This window comes from Poecilia formosa, unplaced genomic scaffold (assembly GCF_000485575.1).
Source record: "Poecilia formosa unplaced genomic scaffold, Poecilia_formosa-5.1.2 Scaffold104, whole genome shotgun sequence".
Taxonomy (NCBI): domain Eukaryota; kingdom Metazoa; phylum Chordata; class Actinopteri; order Cyprinodontiformes; family Poeciliidae; genus Poecilia; species Poecilia formosa.
The window spans coordinates 849564-867926 of record NW_006800043.1 but is presented as its reverse complement, the minus strand read 5'-3'; the positions used below and the strand labels follow the sequence as shown (position 1 = coordinate 867926).

The 18363-nt window shown below is 41.4% G+C and overlaps 1 protein-coding gene across 9 annotated transcripts in view; it reads right to left on the bottom strand.

Annotated features, from left to right (window-relative positions):
- Window positions 1–18363, bottom strand: part of znf521 (zinc finger protein 521) — a 114594-nt gene that overhangs the window by 49003 nt on the left and 47228 nt on the right. For 6 of the 9 annotated variants that reach the window (XM_016674965.1, XM_016674958.1, XM_016674960.1 and 3 more), the window contains 3 exons: window positions 13745–17256; window positions 13497–13581; window positions 13141–13173 (listed from right to left, as the gene is read on the bottom strand). In XM_016674965.1, coding sequence (XP_016530451.1) covers window positions 13141–13173; window positions 13497–13581; window positions 13745–16900 — 3274 coding nt within the window. In that variant the 5' untranslated portion in view covers window positions 16901–17256. The remainder of the gene's footprint in view (window positions 1–13140; window positions 13174–13496; window positions 13582–13744; window positions 17257–18363) is intronic. The other 3 variants (XM_007559374.2, XM_016674963.1, XM_016674959.1) reach the window with 2 other exon arrangements.

Sequence of the window (18363 nt, the reverse complement as noted above, 5' to 3'; positions counted from 1 at the left end):
ACCAATGAAAGAACATCTCCCATTAGGATTTCCGGATATCCTAATACAGAGCAAATTTCAGGTCATGTAACTCAGATTGTGAAGCAAGATGGCAGCCCTACATACTCTTGTTTTAACCACAACTTTGACAATTTAAAATATGTTTTATTCTGAAATTTGTTAGATTGATACCAGATGTATATGGAAACGCACCTTCCAAAAAATCTTTGATTTTGTCCGGTGAGTTCACAGAAAATTTTCCCCTAAAGTCTTTGCATTCGCTAAATGTTTTTGGGAAAAGTGAGGCAGTCCTTTGTGTTCGGTGCTTTTCACCTTCAAGTTCTCCCACGTATGCACATTTTGCCCAGTCTCTGTCCTATTGTTGAATTGTAAACACTGAGCTAAATTAAACAAGCAAGGCCTGGAGAACTTATGCTTTTCCAGGCAGGATGTTTTGCTTTCTTGTGGATGAGTCAGTCATCCATGAGGAACTGGCAGTTCCTGAGAAGATTCAACACTGTTTCACATTATCTCTATTTTAGGGTAAGGGCTAACGCTGTACAGTAAAAGTCTTAGAAATACTTTTTAATGGCACTCTGCATAAATCTACTCATGGAAGACGACAGGAAAATACCACTTGGAATTAAAACAAACTGAATGATTTCAAAACAAAAAGAAGAAGTGAGCACAGGTCCATATGGACTCAAAAAACATATGAAATATGAACAACATCGCTGTCTGCAGCCCACTGAGTAACGCAATTGTTAGTCTGAGAGTAAAAATCATTAATACTTAATTTGATTATTTCAGCGATGGCACACTGCACTCTCCAAAAAATAAAAGTACAACCCATGTATCACACAAGAACTGGCAGCATAAAAAGAAAAGCAACTCCAGGAGCAGGAAAAGATTGCATGTGTGAAATGTATGCAAAATGCGGTGCACATTTGCATGATGAAAATAATTGCAGAAACTGTACAGAGGAGCAGAGACAGGGGCCATAATTGACTTTTTTTTTCCCCGAGCCAGCTTGGTAGTTACAGAATGCCGTGTATTGGCGAAGGATTGTGATTGATTATGTTGGTCTGCAGTACCGATTTGTTTGATTAAATGTAACTATGGGCTTCTTTTTCCAGCCCTAATGAAGCAGCTTTTTGAAATTAAGAGACTGGAGGAATTTCAGCCACACACCATATATCTCTGTATGTGAGACTTTGAAAGTACAAGTCACAATACATCTGATTTACCAGGCGAAAATGTAAAAAAAAAAAAAAAAAAAAAAAAAAAGTCATATGATGAATGCAAGTAAGAAAAATGTTACTCATAAAACGACCTGAATGCAAACATATATAGTGTTAAAGTTTTGTTCTTTAGTTGCAAAGCCGTAAAATAATAGCAAGATCTCAGTTCAATTAATAATTATGTGGCCTGAATCTCTACAGGGGGAAAAAAAATGTGCTTCCCCACCCAGCAGAGTGACTTGGTTATAATTAACGTGTGTGCTGAAATTGTATAACAGGAAGATGACTAAATCCACTTGCAGTTTAGCCTGCTGCAATGCTTAATGAAGCTCACAAAACAGTTCATCTACTCCAATTTGTTTGTGGTGCAGTTATCCTTCTGCTTGTTCAGCACAGGGCAGGGAGGTATGTATCTGCGACCTTTGCTAACCCTGAAACCTCTGGACAGGTGGGCTGTGGCCGAGAGGCGCTGTCCGTTTTGGCAGGCGCTCTCCTCCCGTGTGTAGCAGGGGCCATGATGAGCAGCTGGGTCGCAAACACTAAGCACATTAATATCTTCTTAATGATAATAATCATTATGGCATAAGCACCTTCCCCAAAGTGGGAAAGCACTGGAGTAGCAATGTCGTTAAGGTAAAAAAGAAAAATAATAATAATAATAAAAGTTAAAAATAACAAAACTGAGATGGAATGACTGTTTTAATGGGCAGCAACTCACAGCCACCAGGATAATACAGACACTAATGTACTAATGCGATAATGAGATACACTAGCAACATTAGGGAGGCTCAATAAAACCAGTGTGAATTAATCTAATAATAAAATCTGTACCTGAAATTAAGTCTGACACCACTACTTATTATAGGTAGCCTATATATTTTTGCAATATAGACTGCATCGCAAGTACATTAGCACCGGCATAATTTAATAGAAATATATTTTTTAATTATTTATGAAAGATTTGGGATGGGGGTTGGAGAATGCTTTCTCCCCCTTGTCTAGCTTTATTGTGAATCCAAACTGAATGGTTAGCTGAGCTATTTATACCTCTTGAACCGTCTCACTTTTTCTTAATGTTATAACCGACACCTTTTGTGGATTTCATTGAGATTTTATGTCATGGACAGTCAAAAAAATTGTGCATACTTCTGAAGTGAATCTTCACCCGAGGCTCAAGTTCTTTGCAGTCTGCAATATGTTTTATTCCAGAACTGTCACATTGTATTTATCTACCCATCATATCTGACCAATTTGCCAATTTCTGTGGAAAGAAAATAATTTCTACAGCATGCATCGACATGTTTCACCAACAAGATGGTGTGTTCAGGATGATGTCCAGTGATAGTTTTTCATGTTGGCCAAAGTGTAGCTTTTTTCATATGACTAAAGAAACTTCTTCCATATGCTTACCATGCAGCCTTCATGGTTTCTAGTACAGCTTAAATTGGACTTGCACATTTTTTTCAACATTAGTTTTCTTGTTGCCACTTTCTCATAAAGTTCAAATTTGTGGAGTGCAACACTAAAGATGTTAAGATATTTTATCAACATTTCTGTCACTCCTCCAGAGTTACCATAGGCTTGGCTGCATCATTTCTGACTAATACTCTCTTGTCTACCCCGGTAATTTCAGTCCAGTCACGCTATTTTTTTTATTTTCAAAAGATGAAAAGACCAGTTCAGTTGGTGCGACGTACAATTTCACTTTCATAAGATACACTGAATATAGGGGAGGTTCGCAATCGCTTAAAATGTGAAAAAGTTTGAATACTTTGACATGACACTATAAGTGCTTAGGTGCATGAATTGTTTCCCACACACTCCGCTTATTTGATGTAGCTGTCAGTATTCACCTATCACAGGCCATTATCCATCTCATCCGCGTTCATTATTGAAGCTAATGATCTGTTGTCCTCTCTGCTCCCCATTGAAGGAGGACTACATTAAAAGTCTCTTACTAACTTAATTAGTAATTATAAATGTTAAAAGATTAATCAGAGAGAGAGAGAGAGTGGCTTAAGGTTTCTCTAGGCTGTGGCAGGGACAAATGGAGAGACAAAGAGTCTGTGTCGCTTTAGCATTCATGCTCCGCTGTCAAGCCAGAAAGTGTGTATGGAAAGCACTGAAGTTCCTTTTTATAGTTTTCATTGACACAAAATAACATTAAAAGTGATGAAAAGGGAAAATATTCCCAAATAACAGATTTTTCTAACTAGATTTTTCATTCTAAAAAAAAAACAAAACTGCTAAATAAAGCACATCGTTTCTAACCTGCAAACCTTTTTTGTAGTTAATATTATGTCGTTTACAGGAAGCAGCATTTAATATGGTAACCCACAATGCATGCAGTACTCGCATTATCTCTTTCTAACAAGATGGAAATAGATCCCCTTAATTAAATCCTGGGTGTACACTAATTCCTTACTAAATCTGCACCTCTCCAACAATTCCACATCAGCAACACTGTGCACTCCAGTAAACACATAACCACTGATATCAACATTAAACCTTAATAACTAATAGAGCTTTCATCCAGGGAGTTCCTGTGTGATTTCCATTAAGGCGAGGGGAATCGCCCAGGACCATCTCCCTGTTTTCCGGAGTATGTTGATTCTCAAGCTGGGGGGTGGTTGGTATTCTTGGTGCAGGAAGAAAACAAGGAGGAACTTTAGCTGTGCTGGGACTGAAACAAATTGCTGCACTGTCTAATCTCAGACATCATTTGTGAGAGAAACTGAAATATAGGAAGCACCAACACAAGAACTCAATGAACTGCAGATGAAAACGTTAAAAAAATATCAGGAGATTAAAAGAAAACATTTGTATCAGTTTTAAAGAATATGCACCGCAACTAAAAATCATGCAAATCAACAGCTGGGCTGTGGCTAGATAAAGTTACACAAAGAAATGAACATATTGTAAAACTGAAAGGAGCATTAAATAAATGATTGAAAAGAACAATGCTCTCAGAAAGATTCTAGGTTGATTCACCAATTTGTGATCCCGTTAGCCTTATAGTCATTTAAACCCATGTACTTTACAATTTGCAAATCTTGATTTGCAATCTTGATGCAAGTTAAAATCGCACTGGACATGCAACAGTGATCTGCATGTCCAGAGATTTATTTTTTTTTTTTTTTATCTTTGTGTGTTTTGTGCAGTCATATGTGCTTTCTTCATTAGCATTGTTGCTATTCAGCCACTGCAACTATTATTCTATTTAAAACCATTAAAACACCTATAAAAATAGGGGGGGAAAATCAATAGGACCCAAAGTCAGAACATCTGAGCATACAGACATGATAAGACTAAGATTTTAAAGAAAGCAACAGTCCAATTTGTAAAATTACCCTATTAGATGAGAAGTGGTGTTGCTGTTGCTGGATCCTATCACACCAGACTCACAGTGTGGGGTGTTGATGAGGGTTGGGGGGGCTGGCTAGCAGCCCATAGCACCTGAAACCTATTAGAGAGCTTTGGAACATTCCACAAGGTTCTTCCACTTTGGCCAGAAGGCATCGTAAAGGTCCTCGCAGAGCGGACCCGTGTAACTCAGATGCTGACAAAAAGCCAGCAAGGTGAAACATTAAATATAGAATCAGCTGTAGATAGGTGTTGAACTTAGGAATGTCACAATTGAAAGAAAAAAAGTCTAAAGATATAATAGGATATCCTCTTATTTTCAGTGTTTCTGTAAAGGAAAGAAAAAAAAACAACTAATTAACCACATTAAATGTTGGCAAGCAGAAAACTTTTTGTTAACTTTTTAACAAATAGTTTGCCATCTGGATGGAAATCAGTGGGTGCCCAACAGTGTGCTGAAGCTTAAAAAAAACTGCATAAATATAGACACAACCTGCTGCCAAATTTCTTGCAGATAGCCCTATCTTCTCCATGTGCACACATATATGTGTGCTTTAGTGGTATCAAGGCCCATTTCTTTGGCTGGACCCATGTCCACGCCTTAGTGTTATGCTCGCTGGGTTTAGCTCTATGGGTGTCTGTGGCCTCTCCTCTGGCCGCCCGTGTCCATTTGCTCTGCGGGTATGGCAGGCCTGAGCTGACAGATGGCCGCCCCTCTCCATTCCGCTCCAGAGTAACACAGTAACTGGTTTTTCCTCCGCCGTTGACCTTGCCACAGCCAGCCAGCAATCCAGGCTGGCACTCGGCCTGTCGAACAGGAGGGTAATGAAGTCCAGCGCTGCTCACATGATTATTAAGGCTTTGACGCTGGGGGGCCTTTCAGAGCCCTATTCCCCTTCTCTCTCCTCCCCTGCCCACCATTCACACAGCCAAACTTTGATGAGGATGGTCATTCGTCACATGGTACTTTGGAAAACCACCACTGTGCTCCATAAAGAGAATTAAACTTTCTTTTTGCCAGACTCTTTTGGAGTCTGTTTGTGTTTTAAAACAAACCACACCTATGAAACCACAGTTTTGGGAACAATGTTGAAATTTGTTTCTGTTCAGCAGCATATGATAGCCTTTACTGTCATGCCATGCGCATCATTTCAAAAACACACTGGGTAATAGACACTACACCAGGTTAGATCAGGTTTGTCACACCACTATTGGTGCTGACAAACATCTAAAAGCAACGCAGTTCAATGACAGGACACCGCTTAATGCTCTCTGGATGTCTCCCTTACCACAAGCATCTCTAGGCATGCTTGGAACCCTGGTCCCATCAGGGCTAGACTGGGATTTGAGAGGTGTAGGTTGCAGCTCTGACCTTTTACTAAGGCAGGGCTGTCTGTTTGCACTTCTCCCATAAGCCCTCCCTCCAGTCAGACTGCTAAGCAACCCCATCAGAACAGGGGTGCACACACACCTTCGCCCTTGGTGAAACCTCGGAGACCGCAGGGAGAAGGAGCATTGCAGAGGTTAATTCTGATCATCCACTATTTATGGCTTTCACTTTAGAACAAGGGTTGGCATTAACACTTTAAAGGAGACATCTCTTCTTTATATCAATAAAAGATATCAGAAGAAGGACAGTCTAGAAGAGACTTTACTCGGATTGTAAAAGTCTCAAGCAGATATGTTCAGAGAAACCAGCTGGTGATCGAAATCAGAAGGTTTTCAGTTTAACAGGCCGTCGTTGGTTATTGGCTGGCTGGACATTCAAAAATCTAATCTTATTTTCTGTCAGTGAATGGATCACGTCTAAGCAGTTTTATGTTACACTCTGTTGTTTAAGTTGTTACTTCAGGGGCAAAAAAAACAAAACAAAAAAAACGATGTTAGCTATTTTTAGAGTAAAAATTTTATTTTTTTGCAATCATGTTGAGACTTATGTTTGCAAATTACCAATTTAGAATATTCAGAACCACACAACAGCCCTTTTTCAAAGAGGTGCCTTGTCAGGGAGTTTTAAAGCTGGTCATGGAGTGAGAAACACACAGCTGAGTGAGTGACTGGGTGTGCCATACGCAGTGATTTATCTTACAAAAAAAAACTTACAATTATATTAGTCAAAGTGTTTTTACAAACTGTTTGTCCCTCTTACATTGTTATTCCTTTCTTATAGTTATGCAAATTTGGACTTTAAGCAAACCCAGTATGTGGTTTTCTTACGTACCAAGAGGTTGAAGTTACTCTGTATGTTTTTACCTGTACAGATGTTTAGATTTCTAAATGAATTATCTACATTCTCTTGGTATTGCACACAGCTGTTTAAGACAGCTGTTTAAGTAATGCTTGCCACACTCAGCATATTAATTTATTAAATAAGGTTCTGAAGTATTAAATGTCAACTCCTTGGTTTAAAAAAAATAGCAAAACCCTGTTTATCGAAACTGCTCTATGAAATAAAACTAAAAAGCAAAACACTATAATCTATTTTATGCACTCTCAAATTATAGTTGTTGAAGAAAAGTCAATTTTTGCACGTTTGAGGTTTACCAAAAAACAGGGAGCTCAAAAAAATCTGATCTACGTACGTCTACTCCTAAAGCACGCTTGACAATTATAAAGATAATAATTTATCTTGTGCAAAGATCAGATAAATTACAACAAACAAACACATTTTGACGAGGAAGCAACCCCAAGTTGCCACTGCGACACCAACCCTCCAATTGCAATGCAGCGAGGGGCAGCGAGCGCCTGCTCAGAGTTTGTACAAGCAGGCTGTATGAACTGAGACGATCAGATATTTTCTCACATGTTGGCCTAGTCTGTGAGGTGCGGTGAAATGTCAGGAAAATCAATAGATAAGGACCACATCAGACCCAGCTTGTCTGGCCTAGCCACAGAGCATCCCCATGGTGATGTCAATTACCTCTGCTTTACAACAAAAACACTGGGAAGAGTCTCTGCAAAGCTGTAAAACTTTTAATGCAGTCTCCTGGTTACATCGAGGAATTTGTAAGAATCTCTTTTTTATCCTACTTTCCTTGTGAGTAAGACAAAAGAATGTGTGAATCTTATTGATGGGCGTTTTGTTTTTTTTTGTTGTTTTTTTCCAACTCAGTCTGATTTCTATTCTCCTCATGGACCCCACATTAGTCAGGGAGAGGTATAATGTAACGAGCAGTAAGGTGCACATAATTGCGTATTAGCAGTAACACACTTGGCTGCACGGGAGGTGACTGTGCTAACGAACAGAGAGGCGTTATTAATCACCAATTAATAAAAGCAGGGAGATATCACATTCAGTGTATGGCACGCATGGATTGCTTTGTTTCCAGTGGCTGGTCCAAACCCATTCTCTTATTTATTTCATAAGATTGATCCTGTTCCTGTGCTGTGTTGTTTATCGAGTTCTGACTCTGATCCGGCACTCCCCCACCCCAGGAGTCAAACGAGGATTGTTTCGTCATGTTTGTTAACAGATTACATGTGTTTATCCTCTATGAATGAGTCCTAGAATCTGTGGGAACACCATCAGACATGCCTAATCAAAGATGATTATAGGAAAAGAAACAAAGCAAGAAATCCTGTGTTCTGCTTATGCACAAGGAGTGAGAAACGGGGGTAAAACAAAAAAAAAAGTGTTTCCACCAGGGCACACAGAGTGATGGAGACCATATAATCAACATACAACAGGCCAAGTTGCTCCAGGGGCCCAAGACAAGAGGATATGTGTCAAGGATAATTTTAAAACCCTTAGCAAGAGACAAAACAAGGCTTTCAGCTTCAAAAACTGTTACTGTGTGCCTCCTGTCGGTTTCTCCTCTAACAGCCAACACAGTATGCTTTGCCAGGTTGGAGCTCATGTTAATATGAACATGTGAGAGCTAAATACTGAGACAGAGGAAAACGGGGAACTAGTGGACAGGGAGAACAGAGAGGAAAAGAGGAGGAGAACAGAGGAGAGCTAAAGGCCTCTCGCTCGCTCTCCTCTCCAGCTCTGTAACGGCCCACAGTGCCTGCTTCACACAGAGCGGCCAGCTGTACAGCAAATGTGCCTTTCCCTCTCCGCCCCCAAACCTTTCCACCCCTCCGGTGCCCCCCACTCCCCACCCCCCTTCGCCTGGGCTGACCAGGCCACCGGCTCCTCTCTGCGAGAGAGGGCTCCTCCCTGACTTGGCTTCGAGCTCACCGTTGTCACCAACCCAAAAAAATTCTGTAGAGGTGACCCCGAAAACAGTTTTCCAGGATGTAGTTTGGTTTTGTTTGTTTACAGTCATCCTTCTGTGTGCTGCCACCTTGGCAGTTGCTGCTGAGAGTGGGCAGGAGTGAAATGAGGATAGGACAGAAGAAAAAAACAAGAAAGAGAAAAAGAAAGAAAGCAAGAAAGAAACAAAGAATTAAAAAAGAAAAAACCTCCAAATGCCCTGTTGCCTTTAAAACACTTTAAGAATGAACCCAAGCTTCAAAATACGCTATTAGCTCTGAAAATCCACACAGGGACATTTGAAACAGAGTGATAAATGGGCCAAACTTGCCCTCCCATGAGGGCCCAAATGTCATAGTTTACACTAGGGTCAAAGTGAAGCAGTGGGGTTTCATGATGGCATGCTGATAAAACCAAACAGGGTTTTGTATCAGTGAAAGACCTTCAAAAGACCTCTTGATAAACAAAATGAAAAGGCGGAGTTTGTGAAACATTTGCTGAAGTGTGCGTCAGCTATCAAAATGGTGAAATGTGTTGATGGAAAAAAATTTTTTGTAATCAGGAGGAAAAAAAAAAATAGACATTGAAAGGATTGATACTGACTGCAACAGCTGAAAGCTGTAAAAATCTGTGTGTCTCTGGAGAAAAATCGGACACCCTCGATTCTGTAAGTGTGCCATGCCAAAAAAACTCTAAACTAAAGAGTGGCCAGCTGTCTTCTGGCCTGCTATTAAATTGCTCCTTGGATGGTGGCGATATCATTTTTTTTCTCCATAGGAGTATCACACCAGGTCCCCAAACAGAGCGACCAGCTGTACAGCAAATGTGTACTGATCCATCTGGGCCCTGGTAGGCTGCAGCCGCCATCTTAAGACACGTGGGGCCGTACACGGGCTTGGCTGGGGCCGATCTGCAGCACAGCCCCTCTGCAATCGTGGCCTCCTCCTCCCTTTCATTTACCTCCATTATCATAGTAAATGTTGAGTAGCTGAGCTCCAGATCCGCCCTTTATGCCTGAACCAGGACCATCATCATCCGAGCGTAATGTCCATGCATCAAAATCCACTGGCAGTCTTGCAGAAGAGGTAGCTACAACCACTTCGCCCTAATGGGAGGAGGTGAAGGTGGGGGCTCATTACATTTGCTTTGGAGACACTATTGTATTACACAGGCAGCTAATAAGAATGCGTCTGGCTGAGACGGGCTCGGGTTCTGTTGTTCCATACACTTAGTAGTATAGTTATGTCACGACACATCACTATATATAGAGTTATCAGTGTGAACCGACACCATGGAGCGGGGCATGGATGAAAACAACACCCCTATGAATCCAGCGTCTGCTCCATTACCTACGCTAATAACGCTGACAGCTGAGCGGAGATGACCCCAGCCCCCTGTTTCCCCTCTCCTGTGCAGATGGCCATTAAAAGGAGAAAGTGTCCCTTTTTTTCTGTGGAGAAGGTATTTAGAGCTTTTTCCAAATTAGATTTTTTTTTATTTGCTTTTGGCTCTACTTTAACTTTGTAGTGATTACAGACCAGAACTTCAACCATGGTCAGCACTTAAAGAACCACTGGTATTCACAGTGAGTATTTGGTTTTTGCCATCACAAACCTAAATGCAATTCATTGGGATTTTAGTGGATAAAAGAAAACAAAGCAGCATATTATTTTTGGAGTGGAAGCTTTACACTGAAAAATTATACTTAGTTGTCCATGTTTCTGCATCCATTTGCATTCAGTTTTGTATGTACACTAATAATAATAATAATAATAATAATAATAATTACTTCATAAGTCCACCTGTACATAATTTAAATTCAGTGAATATGTTGTTCTATAAAGGCCTAAGAAGAGTGTCACAAGAACCAAGAGACATGTTGCAGGTCAAAGATAAATATATTTTCCATTTTTGGAAAAAGTAAGGCACAACCACAAACCTATCAAGACATGAACATCCATCTAAACTGATGGAGAACATCATTTAGAGAAGCAGCCCAAAAGTCTGAGGTAAATTTGGAGGAGGTGCAGAGTTCAACAACTAACGTGTAAGAATCTGAGGAAACGACAACTATTAGCTGAGCCCTCCATGAATCAGGTCATCATGATTGAGAGGCAGGAATAAAGCCAAAGTTGAAAGAAAGCCATGTAGCAGCTTGCCACAAAGCATGTAGACGGCACAGCAAACATGTGGAACAAGATTTTCTTTTCAAAGGAAACCAAAACCAAGCTTCTTGGTCTACATGCACAACATTATGTGGAGGAAACCGCAGCACATGATACTGCAGAAGCCATCCTTAAGGTGATAGTAGTACTAGTCTGTTAGGGTGCTTTTATTCATGAAGGGCACTGAAAAAGTCAGAACTGAGTGAAATACAGTCAGAGTCAAATACAGGGCAATCCTAGAAGAAAGCCTGTTCGAGGTTTCAAAGATTTTAAACGTGGGCCGAGATTTACCTTTGAGAACGACAACGATAAACAGCCAGAATGGGACAGCCTACTCAAAGTCCAGCCCTAAATCAATTTGAAAATCTGTGGCAAGGCCTGAAAATTGATGTTCACATAAAATCTACATGCAATTTGACTGAGGTTCAGCTATTTTGGAAAGAACAATGGGTAAAAAAAAAAAAAGTCAAATGTGCAAAGATGGCAAAGACATGTTTCAAAAGACTTGTAGCAAAAGGCAGTTCTGCAAAGTATTGACTTACTAGGAGTAAATATACATACACCCCAAATGTTTTAGATTTTTAATTGAAACAAATTGTGAAAAATATGCAATATCCTGTGCTACTCTACTACTACTCTAAGAGACAGTTTATGTTCATCTTTAAAATAAAATCCCAATGAAATACACTGACATTCTTAACTGTTTAATCACAAAATGTAAATGAAGGGCTATGAACACCTCTGCAGGAAGCTGCAAATGAAAAATCTCTTAACGGTCCAAATAAAGGGGGAAAAAAGATATTGCAACTATCCTATCATGGTACATTATTATTAAAACGCCATAACATTTAACCACATTGGCTTTACTCTGTTCACCTTCACGTTTGTTTCATATTTCAATAACTTTGTTTTTTCCATATTTTGCAAATCACAAAATGAATATGTCTAAAAGAAACCTTTTGAGAAGTCAGATGAAACCTGTTATCATGTTGAATACTAAGCAATTGCATATCATAGAAGTAAGACATCAGACAATAACCCAATCACCTATCCTCCTGTTATCTTAAGCTCTCTGAATTCCGCTATTATGAGGGAACTGTGTGCTTGTGCGGCTGAAAGACATAAAATAACCAGTAGGGGGGTTTGTTTTCTACCCTCCCAGTGTGCTCCGTGACTGCCTTTGCGAGAGAAAGGACTAATGCTGGCATGGTACTGTATTAGGCACCCCCAGTAGACTAGTGGGTGAGCAGATCGCAAAGATGAATACAAAACACACACCTACACACCCTCAGCTCGTCTCTCTCTTTTGCAAATACGCCGCAGAATCAAAATCACAAATCACATGCCTCTGATTGTTTATGCACAAACAGTGGGCCCCTGATAGAATTGCCTACCAGTCCTGATAGAATTGCCCACCGTGTTTAAATTCACCTGCGCCTAGAAGCGTGTCCCAAACAGAGAGGCGGTTTGGTTCCAGATCAATGAGTCTCTCCCCCACTGAAGACAACAGATAATGCAGTGTAATGAAAGAGCCGCCAAACGAGCTGAATAAATGAATGAATAAAGGAACGTGAGACCGGAATTCAGACGCCTACTTACTGCAGGCAAGAAAACCTGTTTTCCAATTGTCTCCTCTCTACAAATTATTCTGCCTGCATACAAATGGCAACCAAAAGTGAAGACATTTTGAAAACGTGGAGACTGGTTTTACACTGGCACTCACAGTTTAGAAATCTTGTAAAGAGTAGGCATGAATTTGCAATATATTTTGTAATATACAACATAGTGTTCCATTTCCAGTTGATTTAACGCATTTAAATGCACTTTGTACAAAAATACGGTACGAAATATTGTACCGACATCAAACAGATTGAAGAGGAGTGCTGATGTAAAAAGGTGCATCAAATGGATACGCCAAACAAAAACAACAAAGGAAAAAAAAAAAGAGCATGGGTGTGTGAACAATTATTGAAAAATGTCAAAAGCTTTGCAAGTATTTTTTTTACAGTTCTATAAGGGTTTGTTTGGTACTGAAAATAGAATACTCAGCATAATAGAGTAATTTTGAATTGAGGTTTTCTCCTTCACAAGCATGCAAAAACCAGTCACATGCAGGGAAGATGAAACTCGAAAAAATAATGAAAGCACAACACTTGGGATGCATTTGATGGTCAAAATATTAAAATAATTCCACCTATTTGGTGATGTGATCCGGGCACTTGTAAGCCTGAATGAGACAGGGTCAAATATTTCAGTATTTAATCATAATGTTTAACATATGATTCATCCTTTATAAAGTGGCCAAAAAAATCTTTCTGTTATTGTTATAAATTAATTGGGAAAATTTCCCTTACTGATTTGCATACTTCATAAATGACAGTCACAAGAAAAAAAAAAAAAATCATTTCGCAAAACAGTTACATTTTATACCTGAAGGCCACATTGATTGATCATATGTCACATTATAGACAAACTGATAAATTACACAAGTGCTGCTGAAGCAGAAATAGAACAGATTATCCATTTAATAAAAAAAGCATTCTTTCCTACCCAGCATGTGGTTGGCCACATGAACTTGGATGTCCCATTCGCTGTAGAACACCATCTGACATTTGATGCACTGGTATGTCTTCTTCTATGAATATAAAAACAAGAATCAAGGACAGGTTTAAACAACAGATGATTGCAGCTGTTTCAGCAATTTGATGAAGTGACACACAAAAGAAAAAAAAATTCTTAGCCAGTTGCTTAACCTTAGAAGTGTTAATCTAATTGAATACAAAAATGACCAGCAGTACCTCCTCAGTTTGAGAGGGGCTGGCTCTTGGCATTGGTGACACTTGGGGGGTCTTCAGCTGCCCACTGCTGCTATCCCCTGCTTGTTCTCGATGCACCGTCTGGACGTGGTTTTGCAACTCGGTCTCAGTCTCAAACTTCACATTGCAGCTGGAGCAGCGTGTCTTGATGGCAGACAACGAAGATGTAGAAGAGGAAGAGGATGATGAAGAAACACCCTTGCCTTTTCCGTCTCCAGGACTCAAGCTCTCTCCTTGAACCCACGCAGCAGTTGTTGCAGGAGTCATGGCCCCGCCCTGCTGCTGCTGTTGCCTTCCTCCGTTGACTGTTGGACTGGAGCTTTTGGAGCCAGCGGCTGTCACACAAGATGCACAAAGTCCGTAAGGCAGCCCATTGATGTCCAGCTTCACTAAGTCTAGTTTGGACCGGAAATCTTTCAGGCAAGAGGCACACTTAAAAAGCTTTTGAGTGTGGTGTGGCTGTTGTTGGCTTTGAGAGATGACATTGTTGCGACTCATAGGCTGGTTGGAGGACATAGTACCTGTCTTCTGCATGTGAAAGGTACCATGGATCTTGAGCTCCAACGTTGAGGTCACTGTCTGCATGCAAACCACACAGCGGAAACCTGTCAGAGAGTTCCTTAGGTCAGGGTGCATCTGGCAGTGCTCGAGAAAGTCTTCCTCGCTCTGCAGCGGCATCTTGCAAATCCGGCAGCTGCCTGTGTCCAGACTCTTGCTATGGGTTACCTTGTGCTCTGTAAGGGTGAGCAAGGAAGGGAATCGCTCCCCACAAATTGGACACATGTAGTGCTTTACAGGCCCAAGGTGAGTCTGCATATGTTCCCTTAGCCCAGCCTCAGAGAAGAAGGTACGTGAACAGACATTGCACTTGTGATTGCCCTTGATCATTTCGGCTTTTCTTTTGATCATTGCACTCTCACCAGGACGGATATTGTGATCTCTTAATTGGTGGTTAGTGAGGAGGGACTCCATGGTGTAAGATGCTCCGCATATTTCACACCCATACATGGGTTCTGCTGTGTCCACCTCTTCTTCACTTCCATCATGGCTGTTCTGTGACTCCACCACAGATCCTCCACCTGCTCCTGGACCGTGGCTGTTAGTTAAGAGACCTTGGATTTCAACGTCTTCTTTAGGCTGACCATCCCCACCACTTACGGCAGAGCCATTCGTGCCACAATTTGGGGTCTTTCCCTCAAACACACAGTGTTTCTCCCTTAAATGCTTCTCTAGAAGGACAATGGCATGGAAGGCTTTACTGCAGAAACGACAGTTGTACTTCTTGCTGTGGGTGGTAATGTGGCACTGGAGCTCCACCTCCGTGCCAAAGGACTCTCCGCAAAAAATACATCGGTGAGCACGGCCTTGATTCTCCAGATGGCTGTGTTTAACGTGCAACTGTAGGTCGGTCTCGTGTCGGAAGTCCCAGTTGCAGGAGGTGCAACGATACACCTTCTTCTCATTGCTGTGCTTTACAGCCAGGTGAAGTTGAGTAGACACCTTTGAGTCAAAGACTTCCTGGCACAGAGTGCAGCGAAAAAACACAAAAGTATGCATGTCAAGGAGGTGCTTCTGCAGGTCATCCACTGAAGTGAACTGCTTGTCACAGCTTTCACAAATGTAATACGTGGAGGTAATCGTGAAGTGAATTGTCACATGCTTCAGTAAGGATTCTTGGTTGGGGAACTCTTTGTTACACTGGGGACAAGTGAGCTGAGGCTGTAGACCATCCAAATGAGTTTTGAGGTGAGTCTGGAAAAGGTCTAAACTTGTGTACTTGGCACCACATTGGTTACATATGAACTCACTGGCTGTGCGTGAGGCAGAGCTGCCTTGTTTTAGCATGGCAGTTTGTTCCACAGATATTGGTGAAGAGGGGCTGAGAGTGCGCAAAGATTTCTTTCCATTGTTGATGTAGTTCAGAGCCAGGGGAATGTTCTTGTGATTCTCCTTAATGTGCTTGTTGAGTTTCAAAACACTGTTAAATATGGGTGAGTTGGTGCAATATGAACAGGAGTAAACCTCTACTATAGGCTCCTTGGGAGTTACAGCCAAGGGCGAGTCAAATCGCAGGCTTCCTCCATCACAGTGTGTCTGACGAACATGCTCCTCTAATGTAGCCTCAGTCAAAAACCCCATGAAGCATTGAGGGCAAAAGAAGGCATTACTCTCCTTGGCAACAGGACTGGGGAAACCATGAGAGCAACGGATGTGCTCCTGGAGGGCATTTAAGTCACTTAACACCTCAGGGCAAAAGTTACACTGAAGGAGGGCATCGGGCAGGCTGGCTAACAGGGCAGCATGGTCTTCTGCATTGTGGACCTGTTTAAGATGTTCGTTTAGGTTTAACAGCGAGGGCAGAACCTCCAAGCAAAATTGGCAAGTATGAGCTTGCTCTGGCTTGTCCAGATGCATGGTTCGTAGGTGAATCTGAAGTACAGCCAAGCTCGAGAATACTTGCTTGTTGCAGTAAATGCAACTGTAGGAGATTTTAGGCTGCTTTGAGGATCTCCCTCCCAACTCAGATGTGTTCTGAGAAGCTCTCTTTCTCCTTCCTCTTGTCTTGGCCACAGGCGCTGCTGCCTCCACCATCGTAGAGCTGTCAACAGAAAGATTGGAATCAGGAGTGGTGCTCGAGACAGAAGTGTAGCCCACAGTGAGCAAGGAAGGGCTGTTGCTATGATTACTGGATTCTGGGAGCTGGTGAATGTCCATATGAGAATAGAGGTCCTCTACAGACAAAAAGTGCTCAGAGCAGATGGTACAGGTGTGGCCCTTCCTGTCCCGGCTGTGGGCCTGGTCAATGTGGGTCAGCAGGGTGCCCTCATCACTGAAGGGCTCGTGGCAGTAGATGCACTGCAGGGTGGCCCCAAGGCCTCCGTCCTCAGACGGAGAACATTCAGGGTGACACTCGGCGATGTGCCGCTGTAGCTCTTCTGGGACATCAAAACCTTCCTCACACCGACTGCACTTCCGAGTTTCCTTTAGCTTCCATTCGTCAGCTCTATTAAAGCCTGTGCTGCCACTGTCTTTGCCCCTTTCATGTACTTGCATGTGGCCGTGGAGGGAGCTGGAGGAGAGGAAGCCTCGACGGCACACAGGGCACTTGTGGGGTTTGTTGGAGGCGTGGGTTTTCATGTGGATTTTGAGGTGATCGCTGCGGGAGAAGGCGGAGTCACACTCTCCACAATGGTACTTCTTATCACCAGTGTGTAGCTTCACGTGTCGATCTCTGCTTCGCTTATGTTTAAACAGGCGGCTGCAAAACGTGCAACTGAAAGGGAGCTTATCGCCGTGACTCTGTTCGTGGCGCTTGAGGAAGCTTAAGCGGCTGAAAGACTTGTCGCAGAACTGGCATGGGTACGGCAGACCAGGGCCTCCTTCCTCTTCTCCAAACTCGTAGTCCTCACAGTGTCCTGGAGAAGTCTGGTCTTTACTAGAGGGAGATGACGCTGGCCAAGAACAAGACGGGTCATCCTCAAGATCTGCACCATCTGAAGAAGAAGATAGAATGAAGTAAAAAACAAAGTAGATGGAAAAAAACAAACAAACAGAAAAAGTGCATTAGCAAAGTGTTTTCTTAGATTTAGTTCAGTTATTTGAATAGAAAAGGTAGAGCACTACGGTGTTAATTGTCATAGTTGTGAGACTGGTGTATGAATTTAGATTTCTTTATAGTACACTTGATATTTTTTTTTTTTCTGTTCTTCAGCGGCTTCGGCTGAAACAATGCCTCTCCTTAGGTGTTATCTGAAAAGTAAAATTTAAATATGCAATTTAAAAATATAATTAGAGAAGAGAATAAGTGGAAATACTTTTACTACAATTAACCTTGTATGTGGCCATGTAATGGCTTAGCCCACTGTGATTCAAAACACAATCTTTCTGACATTTAAAGCCAACACAAGACAATCGGTGTACTTTAGGATGTAGGCCCTGCATGAGGTAAATTAGAACATTTCTATTATTCCTGAACACTCACTTGAATATTTCTTTAGAAAAACAAAAGCCCATAAAAAAGGCCTACGTCAATAGGAAGGGGGAAAAAAACTGCTAAATCCCCCTTTCAATAAAGAATGAAAATCTGCCAGTTATGAAAAAAAAAAAAAACTCAATGCAAAATTTAATTTCTTCATAAAAGAAAAATCATTTCAAACCACAATTAATCCGAAATCAAAAAGCCTTAGTACCATTTTTGTTTGTATGGCATGTGCAAATTTGAGAGAATCATCAGCTGTAGCAGGGAGTTAAATTCAGAGAGGACAGGGAAGAGGAAATGGAGAAGCTAAATACCCCACTCAAGGCCGAACAGGTGCAAAAATCAACCAAATATATATATATATATATAGACAGGGAAGAGGAAATGGAGAAGCTAAATACCCCACTCAAGGCCGAACAGGTGCAAAAATCAACCAAATATATAAAAAAAACGGCTCCTATTCTTTTTTTTTACGAGTACTTTAAAGCCTCCCTACATAAATTGCTTCCTTGCCAACATTCCAATCCAATGGCTCATCCTATGCTGATATGAATGGAAAACAGAGAATCCGACTTTCCAAAGGTTCAAAGGGTTACAGACCACTTCTTCCCGCTGCTGAAGT